Source organism: Mauremys mutica, chromosome 7 (assembly GCF_020497125.1).
Source record: "Mauremys mutica isolate MM-2020 ecotype Southern chromosome 7, ASM2049712v1, whole genome shotgun sequence".
Lineage (NCBI taxonomy): Eukaryota > Metazoa > Chordata > Testudines > Geoemydidae > Mauremys > Mauremys mutica.
The window spans coordinates 32,022,663-32,041,336 of record NC_059078.1 but is presented as its reverse complement, the minus strand read 5'-3'; the positions used below and the strand labels follow the sequence as shown (position 1 = coordinate 32,041,336).

Below are 18,674 nucleotides of genomic sequence, written 5' to 3'. Positions count from 1 at the left end.
CCGGACCAGCCCAGCTGCAAGCGTGTGTCATTCCAACCCCCATCCCCATACGCCTGCGAACTCAGCCCCTGACAGCTCTTACCATTGGTGTGCAGGTGAATCACAAACAGCCCCTCTTCGGTTCCCAGTGCGATTCGCTCCCGGTCTGCAAGCAGGACAGGGACAAGTGTCAGAGCGAGGCAGCCTGGATGTGGAAAAGGCTCGGCTGCACAGGCTGGCTCCTCCCTATGGGCCCTGGCTGCTCTCAGACGGCAATACCTCCTGGGAAGCTGGGGGATTTTATTATTCCCCATTTACAAAGTGGGAAACTGAGGCAAAGCCAGGCGCAGGGACTTGCCCGAAGTTATAGAAGTCAGTGACACAGCAGGACATAGAATCCATAAGTCCTGACTCCCCCTTCCCCCAGTCACCCCCTGCTCTAACCTACTAGACCCCACTTCCCCTCCCAGAGCTGGGATAGAACCCAGGAGTCCTGGCTCCCAACCCCTCCCCTCACCCAGCAGACTCCACTGTCCTCCCTGGGTGGTCTGTCCTTGCCTCCAATGCCAGCTCACCAATGACGGCAGCAGAGAGGGCCTGTGGTATTAGCGGCAGGCCATTGTCATAGGCTTCCTTGAGGATATAGACGGAGCGGTCGTGGTGCCGGTTCTCCTGCAGGATCCGGTGCAGCTCCACCAGCACCTGCACCCACTGCTTCATCTCGGCCTCACTGTCAGCAAGGAGCAGCAGGGAGCTGGTGGTGGGGGGCGTGGCCAACTGGGAGGATGTGATCTATGGGGAGCAGGGGAGGGCAGCTTAGCGTTGTTCTAAAAGATGCAGATGTTTAGCGCTGGATTCGGAGCTCAGCCCCCACGAGTCAATCTGGGGTCACCTCCCGACTGCAGTGGGTTCAGGGCCAGATTCAGATCTCAGCTCCCCTGGGTCAATCTGGGATTCAAGCCCTGACTACAATGGGGCCAGGGCCAGATTCTGATGTCAGTTACTCCTGGTGTAAATGCAATGATGCCAGCTCTGCACCAGTGATGTAACCGAGTAGCACTCGCCCATTGCAATAAGGATCTGACACACAAGATGACTGAGATGGAACTTGCGGGACTTAGTCATGTGACCCAGGCTGGAGTGACACGATTGCAGAGCTCTGCTGCTCTGGCCCTGAGGCACACCCAAGATTGTAAGTGTCCCGACTCCCAGAACTTACCCGGAATATGCAGGGCACGTCCTTGTTGCTGGCGTGGATGACGTCCGAGGCCAGAACCGACGTCACCAAGAACTGTTCGTCCCTTTAAAGAGAAGACGAGAGGCATCAGCACCAACCAGTGCAGCCTCCCCAGCTGCACCTTACAACACCCCCGTGTCAGCTGCTGTGCCCCACAGAGCAACTGTAAGCCTGGGAAAGGAGAAGGATGTAGATTTGCTCACTACAGTCACAGATTTTAAGGCCTGAAGGGAGCGTTCAATCATCTAGTCTGACCTCCTGTACAGCACAAGCCAGAGAACATCACCCAGTTACCCCTCTATGGAGCCCAGTTGCTTGTGGATCTCTTCCACAAAGGCAGCCAGGCTTGATCTGAAGACATTCAGAGGTGGAGAATCCACCACCTCCCTTAGGAGTTTGTTCCAAAGATTAATCACCCACACTGTGGAAAAAAAATGTAGCTTATTTCTAATTTATTTGGCTTTAACTTTCAGCCATTGGTGGTTTTTCTGCATTTCCCCGCCAAATTAAAGTAACTGGTAGCAGTAGTAGGCTTTTAACCTCAGTGTGGATGAGGCACACACTTTGCCACTGGGTTCTGCTGCTATTTGCTGCAAGTGGAAGAATGTCGAGGAAGGGAGCATGCTCTGTTGGTTACAAAAACCTTCTGCCCATGACCTCCCCAGCCTCTCTGTATTTTCCTCTGCTCCTATTCCCCATCAACAGCAGCAGAGGGGCATCAAGAACAAAAAAAGAGAGAGCAGGTGACTGATAGGGAATGTGGATGGAGTGGGGGACAAAGAAACAGTGACAAATTTTTAAAGTGCTCGTACACAAAAGTCTAAATAATAAGATGGGTGAACTAGAGTGCCTCGTGTTAAAGGAGGATATTGATATAATAGGCATCACAGAAACCTGGTGGAATGAGGACAATCAATGGGACACAATCATTCCGGGGTACAAAATATATCAGAAGGACAGAACAGGTTGTGTGGGGGGGGGGGGTGAGAGGGGGGACTCTATGTGAAAGAAAATGTAGAATCAAATGAAGTAAAAATCTTAAATGAATCCACATGTTCCACAGAATCTCTATGGATAGTAATTCCATGCTTTAAATAAGACTATAACAGTCAGGATCTATTATCGACCACCTTACCAGGATAGTGATAGTGACTAAGCTAAGGGAGATTAGAGAGGCTATCAAAATAAAGAAATCAATAATAGTGGGGGATATCAATTATCCCCATATTGACTGGGTACATGTCACCTCAGGACAAAATGCAGAGACAACATTTCTCGATACTTTAAATGACTGCTTCTTGGAGCAGCTGGTACGGGAACCCACAAGGAGAGAGGCAACTCTCGATTTAGTCCTGAGTGTAGCGCGGGATCTGGTCAAAGAAGTAACTATCACAGGACCACTTGGAAATAGTGACCATAATATAATAACATGTAACGTTCCTGTGGTGGGAAGAACACCACAGCAGCCCAACACTGTAGTATTTAATTTCAGAAAGGGGAACTATGCAAAGATGAGGTTAGTTAAATGGTACAGTGACTAGAGTGAAATCCCTGTAAGCTGCACGGACACTTTTCAAAGACACCATAATAGAGGCCCAACTTAAATGTACACCCCAAATTAAAAAACACAGTAAAAGAAGTAAAAAAGAGCCGCTGTGGCTTAACAACCATGTAAAAGAAGCAGTGAGAGATAAAAAGGCATCTTTTTAAAAGTGGAAGTCAAATCCTAGTGAGGTAAACAAAAAGGAGTATAAACACTGCCAAATTAAGTGTAAAAATGTAATAAGAAATCCAAAAAGGAGTTTGAAGACCAGCTAGCCAAAAACTCAGAAGGTAATAACAAAATGTTTTTAAGCACATCAGAAGCAGGAAGCCTGATAAACAACCAGTGGGGCCCCTGGATGATCGAGATAAAAAAGGAGCACTTAAAGACGATAAAGTAATTGCCGAGAAACTAAATGAATTCTTTGCTTCAGTCTTCACGGCTGAGGATGTTAGGGAGATTCCCAAACCTGAGCCATCCTTTGTAGGTGACAAATCTGAGGAATTGTCACAGATTGACGTGTCATTAGAGGAGGTTTTGGAATTAATTGATAAACTTAACAGTAACAAGTCACCAGGACCAGATGGCATTCACCCAAGAATTTTGAAAGAACTCAAATGTGAAATTGTGTAACTATTAACTGGGGTTTGTAACCTGTCCTTTAAATCAGCTTCTGTACCCAATTACTGGAAGATAGCTAATGTAACGCCAATATTTTAAAAGGGCTCTAGAGGTGATCCTGGCAATTACAGACTAGTAAGTCTAACATTGGTACCGGGCAAATTAGTTGAAACAACAGTAAAGAATAAAATTGTCAGACACATAGAAGAACATAAATTGTTTGGCAAAAGTCAACATGGTTTCTGTAAAGGGAAATCATATCTTACTAATCTATTAGAGTTCTTTGAAGGGGTCAACAAATATGTGGACAAGGGGGATCCAGTGGACATAGTGTACTTAGATTTCCAGAAAGCCTTTGACAAGGTCCCTCACCAAAGGCTCTTATCTAAATTAAGTTGTCATGGGATAAAAGGGAAGGTCCTTTCATGGACTGAGAACTGGTTAAAAGACAAGGAACAAAGGGTAGGAACAAATGGTAAATTTTCAGAATGGAGAGGGGTAACTAGTGGTGTTCCTCAAGGGCCAATCCTAGGACCAATCCTATTCAACTTATTCATAAATGATCTGGAGCAAGGGGTCAACAGTGAGGTGGCAAAGTTTGCAGATGATACTAAACTGCTCAAGATAGTTAAGATCAAAGCAGACTGTGAAGAACTTCAAAAAGATCACACAAAACTAAGTGATTGGGCAACAAAAAGGCAAATGAAATGTAATGTGGCTAAATGTAAAGTAATGCACATTGGAAAAAATAACCTCAACTAAACACACAATATGATGTGGGCTAATTTAGCTACAACTAATCAGGAAAGAGATCTTGGAGTCATCGTGGATAGTTCTCTGAAGACGTCTATGCAGTGCGCAGTCAAAAAAGCAAACGGGATGTTAGGAATCATTAAAAAAGGGATAGAGAATAAGACAGAGAATATCTTATTGTCCTTATATAAATCCATGGTCCGCCCACATCTTGAATACTGTGTACAGATGTGGTCTCCTCATCTCAAAAAAGATATACTGGCATTAGAAAAGGTTCAGAGAAGGGCGACTAAAATGATTAGGGATTTGGAATGGGTCCCTTATGAGGAGAGATTAAAGAGCCTAGGACTTTTCAGCTTTGAAAAGAGGAGACTAAGGGAGGATATGATAGAGGTATATAAAATCATAAGTGGTGTGGAGAAAGTGAATAAGGAAAAGTTATTTACTTATTCCCATAATATAAGAACTAGGGGTCACCAAATGAAATTAATAGGCAGTAGGTTTAAAACAAATAAAAGGAAGTTCTTCTTCACACAGCGCACAGCCAACCTGTGGAACTCTTTGCCTGAGGAGGTTGTGAAAGCTAGAACTATAACAGGGTTTAAAAGAGAACTAGATAAATTCATGGAGGTTAAGTCCATTAATGGCTATTAGCTAGGATGGGTAAGGAATGGTGTCCCTAGCCTCTGTTTGTCAGAGGGTGGAGATGGATGGCAGGAGAGAGATCACTTGATCATTGCCTGTTAGGTTCACTCCCTCTGGGGCACCTGGCATTGGCCACTGTCAGCAGTCAGGATACTGGGCTGGATAGACCTTTGCTCTGACCCAGTATGGCTGATCTTATGGGGGCTAGAACCCACAGAATCTGAGAACAGCACCTACAAATTAACTTCTCAAACACCTAAAACAACTCCACCTCTTTGTCTAAAAGATCCTACGTGCCTCTATTACATGGGGGAGGAGCTGTATTAATAATAGAGCTGGACAGGACCTGGAATTTCTGTTCCCACCATTTCCAATTTTTTTCAATGCAAAACTGGGGGGAAAACAACAAACTATGAAGTTTTCCGCAAAATAAAATTTTCAACAAAATAAATAATCGTCACCAAATGTCGTTTAAAGAAATCAAAATGTTTCCCTTGGATTCTGACTCCTCGTATTGATTTATTTTTTAGAAAGTGATTTTTAAAGAAAAAGTCATTTCAAAACTCAAGGTTGAAATGTTCCATTCCAAAACTGTCAAAATGGAACGTTCCAAGCTAATGGACATACAGTTCCCACGCCCCCTGCAATGAGACTGTGTCGAAATCAGCATGCTCCCTGCCCTGGGAAGTGTCAGCATTTTCAGTTGGACAAACATTTCACAGGGAAATTTTCAAGCGGATCCAATTTTTAATGCAGATAAATGACATTTTCAGGTGAGCCGGCAGATGTCCTCCACCTGCTAACCTCTCCTTAGCAGCACCATGCCCCTAGGAGCACCCCCTCCGACTGAGCTCTGCTAGCCTTTTAGCACAGCCAGGTGCTCATTAGTCAATTAGCTGCCAGCCAGCCACCTAGGCAGTTAATTACTCACGAGTTGGCTGAGATGGGCTCATTCCCCTTAAAGGAGCCCTAAACAGGGCCAACACCCATTAAAGGGACCAGCCACCCCATAGTTACACACAGGAGGTCAGTGTCCTGCTCTGCTCAGCACGGGCGAGGGCTCAGCTGGGGTACTGTGTCCAGGCTGGGCCCTGCACTGTATGAAAGAGGTGAACAAACTGGAGAGAGTCCAGAGAAGAGCAACAAAAACGATCCGAGGTTTAGAAAGCCTGACCCGTTGGGCATGTTCAGTCTAGGGAAGAGATGGCTGAGGGGGGACTTGATAATAACCTTCAATAGGTAAAAGATTGTTACAAGAAGGACAGTGGATCAATTGTTCTCCGTGTCCACTGAGGGTGGGACAAGGAGCGTGTGGCTTGGTTTGCAGCAAGGGAGATTTAGGTGAGAGATTTGGAAAAACTTCCAGAATGGTTAAGCCCTGGAACAGGTTACTGGGGAGATGGCGGAATCCCCATCACTGGAGGGTTTTGAGAACGGGTTGGACAACATCCAGCAGGGATGCTCTGGGTTTACTTGGCCCTGCCTCAGCGCAGGAGGCTGGGCTTGATGATCTCTTGAGGCCCCTTCCAGCCTGACATTTCTATGTAACCCTGTGCCGGGGGGAGGGATTGCTACCCCCCAGGATCTGGGCACGCTGCCTTCCCTGGCATCCGAGTGTCGCCTCAGCTTTAGCTTCGACCTGAACTGATCTGACCCTCCCAATATCAGCCATTCCACCAGAATATAGGTGTGTCAAGTGGCACTGGGCCTGGTAAAGCCCGGTCACTTAGGGGCTGAGAGCTAAACAAGACTGCTGCTCCTCCCACGCACGAGGTGGGGCCTCTCCAGAACTGTTGGTTCATTTGAAACACAGAAATCTTGACTCGGAATAGGGAGGTTCAGTTACCTCTGTATTTGGCCCTGGTGCGACCACTGCTGGAGTGCTGGGGCCCACAATTCAAGCAGGATGTGGACAAATTGGAGAGGGGTCAGAGAAGAGCCACGAGAAGGAGTAAAGGGTTGGAAAACCTGCCTTACAGTGAGAGACTCCAGGGGCTCAAGCTGTTTAGCTTAACAAAGAGAAGGTTGAGGGATGACTTGATCACAGGCTATACAGCATGGGGCTCTTCGGTCTAGCAGACAAAGGTGGAACAAGAACCACTGGCTGGAAGTTGAAGCTAGATAAATTCAGACTAGAGATGAGGTGCACAAGTTTATCAGTGAGGGGAATGAGCTCTTGGGACACTTGATCTACGGCTGGACTGGATTCTCCATCACTGGGAATGTTTAAATGAAGGTTGGGTGTGTTTCTAACACATCTGCTCTAGTTCAAACAGGAATTAATTCAGAGCTGGCCTATGGCTTGGGTGACACAGGAGGTCAGACATTGGTCTCTTCTGGCTTTATTGTTTGTGCATATGGTTTAGTCAATCTGATAGGGCAGTTGATTTGGTATCAACCCGTTCATACGGATTATTTACGTCATGCTTTTTGCTTCATTATTCGGTTTAGTGAATAAAGCTCATACAATTGGAAACCCCGAGGGAGCGGAAGTTTATTTCCCAGACACCAGGATCACAACCTACATGAGCTCTGGGAAGAAAACAGACAACTCGACGACTCACCCAGCAGTGATTTGCATATCTGGAGGGGTGGTAAACCCATTGGGGCAACAGTGACGCTATGCTGCAGGAAGGGTGGTTGAGCAGGGGGCGCTCTTGCCTTGCACTCAGTCCTGCGGGCTCATTGGTCTGATCTGGGGCAGCAGAGGCTGGGGGGACACCAGGCTAGTAGGGCCCATTGGTCTGATCCAGGAAGGCAAAGACGGGAGGGACACTGGGCTGGATGGGCCCATGGATCTGAGCCAGGGTGGCAGGAGTGGGGATACTGGGCTGGATGGCCCCAGGGATGTGAGCCAGGAGGCAAGGTGGCCCAGGGGTCTGAGGCGAGGGATGGGGGAGGGGGGCGGGGGATCCGGGCTGGCTGGGCCCGGGGACCTGAGCCGGGGTGGCAGGAAGCGGGTTACCAGGCTGGCTGGGCCCAGGGGCTGATCTGCGATGACAGAGAGGGATGCAAGGCTAGGTGGGCTCAGGGGACTGACCAATAAGGCACTTCATGGGTCCCCTTTCCCTGCATTTTGCGGGGGCCAGTCGTGCCCCTCCCTACCTCATATCCACGACCTGCATGACGTTGACGCCGCACTGGGAGCCCCGGCCTTCTGGCACGTCGTAAAGGAAGAGCTTGAAGTCGCTGACCATGGCGAATGCCCTCTGCCAGCCCTTCTTCACCCCCGCCGGCTTCGGCACCTACGGGGATGGGAGACGGTTACAGCCCCATTCGCCACAGGAAGATTTGGTCTGTTGTTGGTCCACCATGCCGGGTGCTAATAGTACCCAGCAGGGCTTGACCCTGCCTCAGTTTCCCCTGGGTTGGGGTGACTGTCATATGGGAATCGGATACAGAGAGGGCGAGTTACCCAAAGCTACACAGCACATCAGTGGCACAGCTGGGGATAGAACCCAGGAGTCTCGGCTCCCAGACCCCTTGTGCTAACCCACTGGACCCCACTCTCCTCCCAGAGCTGGAGAGAGGACCCAGGAGTCCTGACTTCTGTGCCCCTGCTTTAACCACATTCACCATGGCCGAGAAGATCGGGGGAAGGGTGCTCGCAGAATCATCTCTGCCACGCCACATCAGACAAAAGCCAGCCTGACACAGGGCACCCGCGGAGGGTGGGAGGACTTACCGACAGATACCCCTCAAATGCTGTGCCTGTCCCAGTAACCGGGTTGACTCCCATGGTTTTCCGGAGCTGTTCAGGGGGTGTGGGGCAGATGGCCATGCCCCCAGCGCAGGACACATGGCAGACGTAGTTACAAGCTGCAGGGAGAAGCCAGGATGTGGTGCATGAGTGAGGAGAAGGGGATGGATTCTGACAGGGGCCAGAGACTCAGGCACCCCCCGCCCCCAGGGCCCAGCATCCAAGCCTGCCTGGCAGGAGACCCAGGTGCCAGGCCCCAGTGCCCTGCCTGGCAGAAGACCTGGGTACAGCCCCATGGCCCAGCACTCAATGCCCAGCCTGGCAGGGACCCGGGTTCCAGGCCCAGAGGCCAGTGCTTAGCCCCATTCAGGAATTCACCTCAGGGAAGCAATTGCAACGGGGCCCGCCCGGGGCAGAGCCAGCCCGGCCTCACTCACCCTCACAGGCGTAGCCCTGGCGCAGCAGCCCCACCATGAGCGCGGTGCAGCGCGTGCATTTGGTGGGCACGGCGAAGCTCCGCATCTTGAAGCTGTGAGATTTTGGCTGGAAAATGGGGGGGAAACAACAAAAAGGGGTTTCGATCTGCGGTGGGGGAGGGATTTCAGGAAGCCAGAGACACAGGGGAATAAACGGGCATTTGTCCAATGTGTGTACACAGACCCACACAATGCACTACACACACATACTAACCACCCACATTCATCTCCACACCCACAGCACAGCCCCATGCGCACCTAAATACACCCATAGACAGACATCTGCACACACAGCATACAAGTATACAACAAACACACCACACATACATCAGGTGCACATGCCACATCTCCCATGTTCACAGCATACAACTGTACAACGCACTGACACATACACCTCCATCATGCTCACAACATACATATCCAGAGAACACCCCATCTGTAATAGATCTACGTACCGCACACTCCGGGCATTCTAAATACACACCCCCACACTCTCAACACACGCAGAAAAAAAATACAGTATCAGGGAAATTGCAGGGGATTTGTGTCACCTGCACACATACCCAAACACCCCCTGTCATGCAACAGGTAGACATACAAAGTGAATGCAACACACAATGTAGTAACATATGCGCAAAAAACCTCCCACGGCAGCTGACTAGACAGGGTTTATCTGACACTGGCAAGTATATACACACTTACCCACACCACCACATACAGGAAACACACAATCTATGGTATAAATCCTCTCCATCACACACTCCCCCACACCAAACATATGGACACCCCAACACCACACAACAAATCCTCTCTACACAAATGCTCTGTTTTCACATGTATCTCACGCCATATGCCAGAGAGAAACCACAACCACATGCCTATATAAACACAGATTCACACCACACACGCACTTACGTAAATCCACTAGAAAAGGGCAAGAGAGGATTTCTCTGCTAGCCACGTGTGCAGACACAAAGATGCCTAGATATGTGTACACACACCCCAACTATCACATACACTCAATCGTGGACAAAGTCCACCCTGCGCCATCAGGCTGAGGTGGTTAAGGCCTGTGAGTTTCCCTAGACAATGGTACACATGGGCTAGCACCAGATCCAAACACACTTAGCTCCCCTAACCTGATGGATCAGGTACCCAGTTGTAGCTGGGTGGACCGGAGATGCCCTGTCTGGGTGAGATCGAGCAAGACTCAAACCCACTTCCCGGGCTGTAGCCAAGCACCTGAACCACTCAGCCACTGTGCCACACGTCGAGAAATCATCTGGCTAAGTGTGGAAATGAAGAAGGCTCTGATCTTATGTAGCAGCACAATCACATATCATGACCGCAAACATGCACCTGAAACACGGAGAGAACTTGCACACATAAAACCTTCTCCCATGAACAAACAAAAACCACACACACACACAGTACCAACACACGCTGAAATGCCACAAACACAACGCTTAGTCCTGGTTCCCAGCCTGACCCCACCCCCTCCCAGAACTGGGGTTAGAACCCAAGAGTCCTGACTCCCAGCCCCCAACCCCCTGTTCTAACACACACAACTAAAATACCCCCATATACACACACTCCACGCCCTCCCCTGCACAACAGAGCGCGCGCACACACACACACACACACACTCTCTCTCTCACTCCCCCAGGTTACCTTGAGTGCACCTGAGCTGCTTCCTTCTGCAGCAACAGCTACCTGTGCTGGGGGTTTGTTCAGAGCCAGCTGTGAGGATGCAAGGAGAGAGAGGGCAGAGTCAGCACAGAGAGCCCAGAGGGAAACATTTCAAAAGGAGCTGCAAGTAAGTGACTTTTTCTAAATCAAATCTGGCGAAGAGCTGGGAATAGCACAAAGGCATCCTGCCTCCGAACCCCACCCTGCTCTAACCCACCACACTCCCTCCCGCTCCCAGAGGTAGGATAGAACCCAGGAGTCCTGGCTTCCAGGCCCCACCCCCACCCCCACCCATTAGACTCCACTGCCCTCCCAGAGCTGGGGGCAGATTGCCATGGGCTGGGCTAGGGTAGAAGTGTGAGCCCTGGGGGAGCCAAGAGCTACATCCTGCATCTGAGCTCCTCACTGGGGCATCACACAGCAAGGTTGTTAGCATTTACTACTCACATTGGCTCGGAGGCTTCTCCTCCCTTCTGGGCGCAGCTGGGCCTCCTCAGCTGATCTCCGATTCTCCTGCGTGTCTGGGGGGCTCCCAAAACTGATCGCATCCTTCTGCCAAAGAAAAAGCACCATGCAAACCCAACCCTGAGGCATGTAAGGCAATGAGGCAGGGACGCTCTCCCTTGGAGTCAGTGCTGGCCTCAGCATGGCACTAGGGGGCGCTCTCCCCTCTGAGCCAGTGCTGGCCCCAGTATGGTACTAGGGGGTGCTGTGCTGGAGGGAATGGGGTGGCGGCTCAGTAGGGGGTGCTGTTCCTTTGCAGTCAACGCTGAACCCAGAGCAGCACTGTGGGACGTTGTGGAGGCTCAGTAGGGGGCGCTGTTCCCTTGCAGGCAGTGTTGACCCCGGAGTGGCACTAGATGGCACCATATGAATCAAGGGGCTATTAATTCCCCCGGATGGGTGGGACCATCAGTGCACGCAGCTAAAGTACAAAGTCCCCTGTGTCAGTGTCTTGAGAGACCAGAGCCAGGAATAGAACCTAGGAGTCCTGACTTCCAGCCCCCCAAACCTAACCAACAAACCCCATTCCCTGCCCAGAACTGTGGACAGACCCCAGGAGTCTTAACTCCCTCAACTCCCTGAGCCAAAATATAATCCAGGGGCCCTGATTCCCAGCCTGCCCTGCTCCAGCCATAGCCTGATGGACGCACCTCCGCACTCCAGAACGATAGGAAGGGAATTAGCGGCCCCTGTTGTTTTGTGCCTAGAAGAAAGAGAAAGATTCACACATAGCACTGTAACACCTCAGCAGCCTCCTGTCTATGGCCCAGGGTGGACCCCAGCTCCTTCCTCCCAAAAGCACAGACCCTACCTATTTGCACTAAAGGAGAATCCCCCATTAGCTGCTAGCAGTACAGGTGATTTGACACATGGTGGAGAAGTTCCCGTTGCATCCAGCAAAGGACAATGGCACACAGACACACACAGAAGCCAGTTCACACAACCACTGCGTTGGTCAATGGAACATGACGTGCTGGTTAGGGCTGGGAACTGGGAGTTTTCACTTCTAAGTATGTCCCACCAGCACTGAATTATTACAATAGCGTCTATAGACCCCAAATGACATTGGGGTGGGCTCCCACGCAGGCCTCCCCTGCCCTGGTTGAGCCAAGTGCCCCCCACAATGCCCCCCACCAGTCGTTGCACACACAGCGAGAGCCTCAGTCCCCCAGAGCTGACAGCCTGGCCAGACAAAAGATGGCTTCTCCCCACTTTATAGGTGGGGAAGCTGAGGCCAGAGTGACTCTGTGACTTGCCCAAGGTCAAGCCATGGCCAAGCTGCGAGTGGAACTAGTGAGGAGGGCGCAGGACACCTGAGTTCTATTCCTGGCTCTGCCAGCGACCTCAGGAGAGTCTCTTCTCCTCTCTGCCCCTCCCACCCTTTGTTTAGGCCTGGAGCGCTTGGGGGCAGGGACTCTCTTACCATGCGTCTGTTTGTGCCCAGCCCGTCACGGCCCCTCGGTCACGGTCTGTGTAGCGCCTGGCACAACTGGGTCCCCCAGTCTTGGTGCAGCGCCTGGCACAACAGGCGAGCCTCTGACCTCGTTCAAGGGTGGGCCTGACCAGCACCAAGGACAGCCCCCCTGATCTCAATCAGAGGGTCCATGCAGCCCCTGGCATGGTGGGTTTCCCTGATCTCATTTGAGGGACCCCCCCCGAAGACCCCTGATCTCAGCTGGGGCACCCCAGGCTAGAGCAGCAACCACACAGCAGCCATCCTGCGTGTGTACTCAGCCAGGCTGGAAATTCCAGGGCCTTACCTTCCACAGACCTGACCTTCAGCTCCTCCTTCAGCTTCTCCAGCTCCAGCTGCAGGGCCCGGTTCTGCGCCTCGGCCTCTTGCAATTTCCTTGTCAAAATATCCCAACAACAAGGGAAACCCTTGTCTTTATTGCTCCAAAGGTGCCACGGGGCCAGGGCAGCACAACGGCAAAGGCACCAGCCCCTCCCCAGACAGATTTTACCCTGATGAACGTCTCAGGGGGTGAAAACTGTTGAAGCAGTAGCATTGTCTAGCCATTGTAGCAGGGGGCTGTGGGCTCCTCTGTCCTATCCCCAGCTCTGGGACAGCAATGGCACCTAGTGCTTAGAGCAGGAGGGGCCGGGGAGCCAGGACTCCTGGGTTCTAGTCCCATTTCAGCCACCGACAGTCCCCCAGCTGTCTGGCAAGTGTCCCAAGGCATGGGGCTCCCACCCCTCCCTGGCTAACAAGTATCAGCTCCCCACCCGCCTCACCGCTCGGTGGCCAGGTGTGCGGCCTTCATCTCAGTCAGCTCCTCTTGGACACCCTGCTTGGCCCGGATCTCGGCTTCCAGCGCTGACTGCAGCTCCAGCTTGGCCGAGGCCTCCATCTTCTGCAGGCGCCTGGCCTTCCAGTGATTGTCCTTCACATTCAGAGAGAGGAAGGGCTGAGCTAGGAGCAGGGAAACCCCAGGGCTGGCTGGATCAGAGGGAATGGGACCCCCAGCCTTCCCTCTAGGGGGTGCCAGCTCCAATCCCAGCACAAGGGCAGGGCACTGGCTGGCTCAGAGGGGTGGGGAATGGGATATAGGGCTCCAATCCAGCCCCACCAAACACATGCTGGCTCCAATCCAGCCCCACACAACCCTGTTGAGCTCATACTGGGCTTCTGGCATCTGAGGCTTTTGTGCTGATGTGTTTCAGGGATTCCAGCTCCTCGGTCATCCGGGTGGCCAGAGCCTGGAGATAGCCCCTGGACTCCTTCTCGTCACTGACCCTGGGGGAGGGGGAGAGAGAGTCAGGAGAAAGCCCTGCCAGGACCCAGCTAGACAAACCCAAGTGGGACCAAGGAGGCAGCAGCATCTGCCCCTGCAACCTATTTCCCAATCCCAGGGAAAGGAGCCCCCAGCCCAACACGTTCATGTCAACCGGGTGAGAGGGGTAAGTGATCTGGGGCAAGTCACACAGCCAGCAACACAGCTGGAAATAGAACGCAGGAGTTCTGTTTCCCAACCCTCCCTGTCCAAACAACTAGACCCCACTCCCCTCCCAGAGCTAAGGATAGAACCCAGGAGTCCTGACTCCCAGCCCAGCTCCCTGCTCTAACCACTAGACACCACTCTCCTCCCAGAGCCAGGAACAGAACCTAGAGTCCCGGCTCGCAGGCTATACTGTTGCTCCCTGCTACGATGGGATGCTGTCTCATTCTAAGAGCAGGATAACCCTCGTGTGCTCTCACCCCACCCCACAGTGAGCCCTGCTAGGGGCTCTAATCCCTGGACCACCCGGCTCAGCATGGGGGGCTCATACCACTTCAGAATGTCAGAGATCTGGGCCTCCCAGTTAGTGACTGTTTCTCTTCGGTCCTCCAGTGAGCGCAGCTCCTGCTCCAGCTGCCTGTTGGTTGTATTTAGCTTCTCCACCTGGCCTAGGAGCTGCAAACAGGTAGGGAGACCAGACAGCAAATGTGAAAAATCGGGACGGGGGGTGGGGGATAATAGGAGCCTATATAAGAAAAAGACCCCAAAATCAGGACTGTCCCTATGAAATCGGGACATCTGGTCACCCTACGAACAGGAGAGGAAGACAATGCCACAGGGACCTTGGAAGGAAGGACCTTGCAGTTAGAGCTGGGTGGAGAATGGACTTTCATCCCCTCGCAGTTCCAAAATATCAGGAAAAAATTGTATCAAGTTGACCCAAAACCAAGGTATTTTGGAATTTTCGACAAATCAAAAAGGCAAAAAAGTTTTATTTTTATATAGTTTTATTTCAGGTCAATTGAAATGTGTCATTTTCGAGTCCCTCTCCCCCCTTGAAATGTTATTTTAAATAAAATTAAAGGTAATTTCAAATGAGAATTCATTTCACATCAACAAGTCAACGTGTTTCAAGTTTTGGAGCTTTTGATTTGTTCGATTTCAACCAAAACAATTTGCTGAAGTCGACCCAAATTCACAAAATGTTTCCATCTGCCTGAATCTGCATTTTTCACTGAAAAAAAGTTTTGATGGAAAAAGTTCGGGCAGCTCTACCTCCCCCTTCCCCTCAAATCCCTCCTATTCTTTTAACTCAGGGTGCCATGAGAGCTAGGTCTGTCCACAAGTAGCTAGCTTGTTCGCTGAGTGTCCCAAGCATGCTCTATTCACTGGCCAAAAACTTGGCTAATGCAGAGTTACGGCTGATCTCTTGCTGTTCCGGAACATCAAATTTAGCAAAACTCAAACCTCTGGAAACTAGGACATCCAGAATTAAGGCATATGCATTTTCCTAATTATCTGCTGTTCTCAGATTCCATTTCCCCAAATAACCTCATCTTGCTCCCCCTCCCTCAGATGGAGGCGGACTGGATCAACATGCCAGCAAATCTTTCTCTGACTTCTCGGCACAGCAGGTTTTAAATGCACATTGCCTATTGCCTAGGTGTATGCTCAGGTTCAGTACCCACAGCATGTCCCCTTGGTCCATCCAGGTCATGTAAATAGTGAGTGACAAAACCCCCTTGGCTATTCTCTCTGCACATGTACGTTGCAATGCATTCAGAGCACGAGTCTAGCCAGACAGCTTAACTCTGTTCCAAATAACATTTTCAATATTGCTTCCCCCAAAAAGCAGTGGGTGCCAATGCCATGCACTAGCAGGGATAAATGGCAAGTGTTTGAGACAATCAGACCCACAGTTTGAGCCCCAGATCTGCGCAATCAAAGTTGATGGAAAAGTGTCAGCATTAAGAAATGTTGGGGAATTGGGGGGCTGTATCTCAGGAACCTCTTGTTTGAATGCCCCCAAATTTGGATCACTAACCACACCCTGTGCCCCCATGAGGCAAACCAAATTTCAAGGCAATTCAGTTAAGTATGTGAATTTTACAGCACCTGATAGAGTTGACCTTTAAACAGAAAGAGCTTCTCAACCTTAACTACAGCAGAGCTAGTGGTCGGCTATAACACATGGGAGAGATCTGTATATAGCCAGCTAAGGAGCATCTTGAGAGTGCGCTGTACGTGGGAGAGCTCTGTCTACATACAACAGCTATTTAAATTGCTAATAGAGGGTGCTCCATGCAGAATTGTTCCTGGGCTTTTCAGGGCCAATTCAAGCTGTAGTGCACCATTGCAAACAGCTGCTCACGTACAGCTCCGAGCGCAGGGCAGAGCTTGCTCTGCTGGCCAATGAGATGAGACAGACCAGCCCTCAGGTACCAGCTAGGGCATGCGGTGGGGCTCTGTGCCTCCTCCTGCATGCTGCAGGGATTCCAGCGACCCTGTACTTTGCCTCTGGGGGATAAGATCCAATAGCCCCACTTGCAGCCTGCATTCACTGCTCCAGGACCCCTTCCTCTGCTACCTGCAGCCCACGTGCAATCCCTCTGGCTGCAGCAGGCAGACCACAGCACTCTCCCATCAGGAGACGCCCCCTGTGGCATCAGGCGGTACTGCACCTTGTAGGATGCAGCCCCTGCAGCTACCCAGTGACAGCAGCCGGTAGTACAGCCCGCAGCACATCAGCCATGCAACCCAGCAGCAACCAGATTGCAAGAGGCTAAGCCCCATTACCTCTGGAAGATCCAAATCAAGCCCACCTTGGAGAAATGGAGAGATTCAAGTTCCTCTTACCCTCTCCTGTTCCTGGGCGAATTTACTGTTCTCTTCCTGCAGCAAAGTCCTCTCCCGTTCGTTCTGGTCTTTCAGCTCCTTGTGTTCCCTTAAACTAGAGCCCAGGGGTTGGAAAAGAACATTAGAGCCACGACTAACAGAAATAATGATATTAATCCCTAGCTTTTATCCAACACTTTCCACCTGTAGCTCTCAAAGTGTTTTACCACAGTGCTTCTCAACCAGGGGTATGCAGAGGTCTTCCAGGGGGTACATCAACTCATCTAGGTAGTTGCCTAGTTTTACAACAGGCTACACAAAAAGCACTAGCGAACATGGGCGCCAACTTATATGGGCTCTTGGAGCTAAAGCCCCAGGAATATTCATAATCAGGGGCTCTGCTCCACCAATATTTGGAGCTAGATTTTTCCCCCTCCCCGGAGCTTCCCTGCCTGAATGTAAAGAGCGCGCACAGCACGTCTCTCTCTCCTTTGCTGCTGCTGCCGTAGCCTAAGGGCTGCAGCATTAGCATAAGAGGAATGTGCTAACTGCTGCTGAAGCCCACTCAGGAGGGGGAGGGGAGTGGAGGGGGCCTCCCCTCTCCTGCCCCTACCTGGAGGAGACACAAACGGGCCAGGAGACAGACATCACTCACCTTAGCAGCTGTTGGGGCTTCCGTGAGTGTTTGACCCTATGATTTTTTATTATGTTTGAGTGTTTGACCCTATGATTCCCCCCCTGCCCCAGCCCCAGCCCCAGCCCCAGTCCCAGCCCCTACTCCTACCCCCAGTGAGGCACAGCAGGCTGCACAGGGGAGGCAGGAAGCCACATGTGAAGGCAATGCCCCCTCCCCCAGCACCCACCAACCCACCCGCCACAGGAGGGATGGGAGAGGGAGGCTTCCTAGACCTGAGCAGCTGGGGCTTGGGTGAATTTTATGACACCCTGCTCCCCCGTCCCATAGCCAGCCACCACCCTGCCTACCCCACTTCTGCCCCATGCTCGGCAAGGGGCAGCCCCATCCACAGTGAAGTTATGGTGAGGGGCAGCAACATGGAAGGCCACCTGTGCCCCCCCCCCAGTACCCATCATAGGGGAGGGGAGTGAGCTTTCTGGACCTGAGAGGGGCCCTAGGAGCATGTGCAGAGTGTGTGTGCCGTGGGGGGCAGGAGGGGTCCCTCCCCTGGAGCTTGCTGCTGCCAGTGGTGGTGATGGGGAGTCCTCTCTGGCCCTAGCCCTGGGGCAGCCTGTCTGCACCCCAAGTTCCTCATCCTCAGCCCTGCCTCACCCCAAAGCCTGCACCCCCAGCACCGAGCACGCTCCTGCACTGTGAACCCCTCATCCCCAGCCCCACCCCAGAACCCTCACCTGAGGGGAAAAACATGCAACTTAAATTTGGTGGTCAGTCTGGAGTATCATTGTATTTAGCACAATATTTGATTATTTTACACCCTTCAAAGTATGTAACTGGTCATATACAGGTGTTTTCTCTGAATACTGTCTGTGTGCCTCAGTTTCCCCAATGCATTTCTTAAGGCTCTAGATGGTGGGATAAGGGGGTGTGATTGTTGTAAAGCCCTAGAGGGCCAGTGTGATGCCGTCTGCACAGAGAATGGCTGCAACCCTGCCTCCAGGCAACTGATGGCCTGGGCCACTCTCCTGCAAGGTGCCAACTGAAGGTGTTTGGAGTATCATTGTATTTAGCACAATATTTGATTATTTTACACCCTTCAAAGTATGTAACTGGTCGTATACAGGTGTTTTCTCTGAATACTGTCTGTGTGCCTCAGTTTCCCCAATGCATTTCTTAAGGCTCTAGATGGTGGGATAAGGGGGTATGATTGTTGTAAAGCCCTAGAGGGCCAGTGTGATGCCGTCTGCACAGAGAATGGCTGCAACCCTGCCTCCAGGCAACTGATGGCCTGGGCCACTCTCCTGCAAGGTGCCAACTGAAGGTGTTGGAGAACAGAGA

General features: G+C 51.3%; 1 protein-coding gene across 3 annotated transcripts in view; it reads right to left on the bottom strand.

Moving 5' to 3' along the window:
* Window positions 1–18,674, bottom strand: part of CDC42BPG (CDC42 binding protein kinase gamma) — a 62,529-nt gene that overhangs the window by 10,670 nt on the left and 33,185 nt on the right. For all 3 annotated transcript variants that reach the window (XM_045023195.1, XM_045023196.1, XM_045023198.1), the window contains exons 15-28: window positions 16,724–16,817; window positions 14,418–14,542; window positions 13,770–13,884; window positions 13,383–13,531; window positions 12,908–12,996; window positions 11,798–11,850; window positions 11,091–11,195; window positions 10,626–10,694; window positions 8,916–9,021; window positions 8,464–8,597; window positions 7,884–8,023; window positions 1,199–1,280; window positions 555–771; window positions 83–145 (exon numbers count right to left, since the gene is read on the bottom strand). In XM_045023195.1, coding sequence (XP_044879130.1) covers window positions 83–145; window positions 555–771; window positions 1,199–1,280; window positions 7,884–8,023; window positions 8,464–8,597; window positions 8,916–9,021; window positions 10,626–10,694; window positions 11,091–11,195; window positions 11,798–11,850; window positions 12,908–12,996; window positions 13,383–13,531; window positions 13,770–13,884; window positions 14,418–14,542; window positions 16,724–16,817 — 1,541 coding nt within the window. The remainder of the gene's footprint in view (window positions 1–82; window positions 146–554; window positions 772–1,198; window positions 1,281–7,883; window positions 8,024–8,463; window positions 8,598–8,915; window positions 9,022–10,625; window positions 10,695–11,090; window positions 11,196–11,797; window positions 11,851–12,907; window positions 12,997–13,382; window positions 13,532–13,769; window positions 13,885–14,417; window positions 14,543–16,723; window positions 16,818–18,674) is intronic.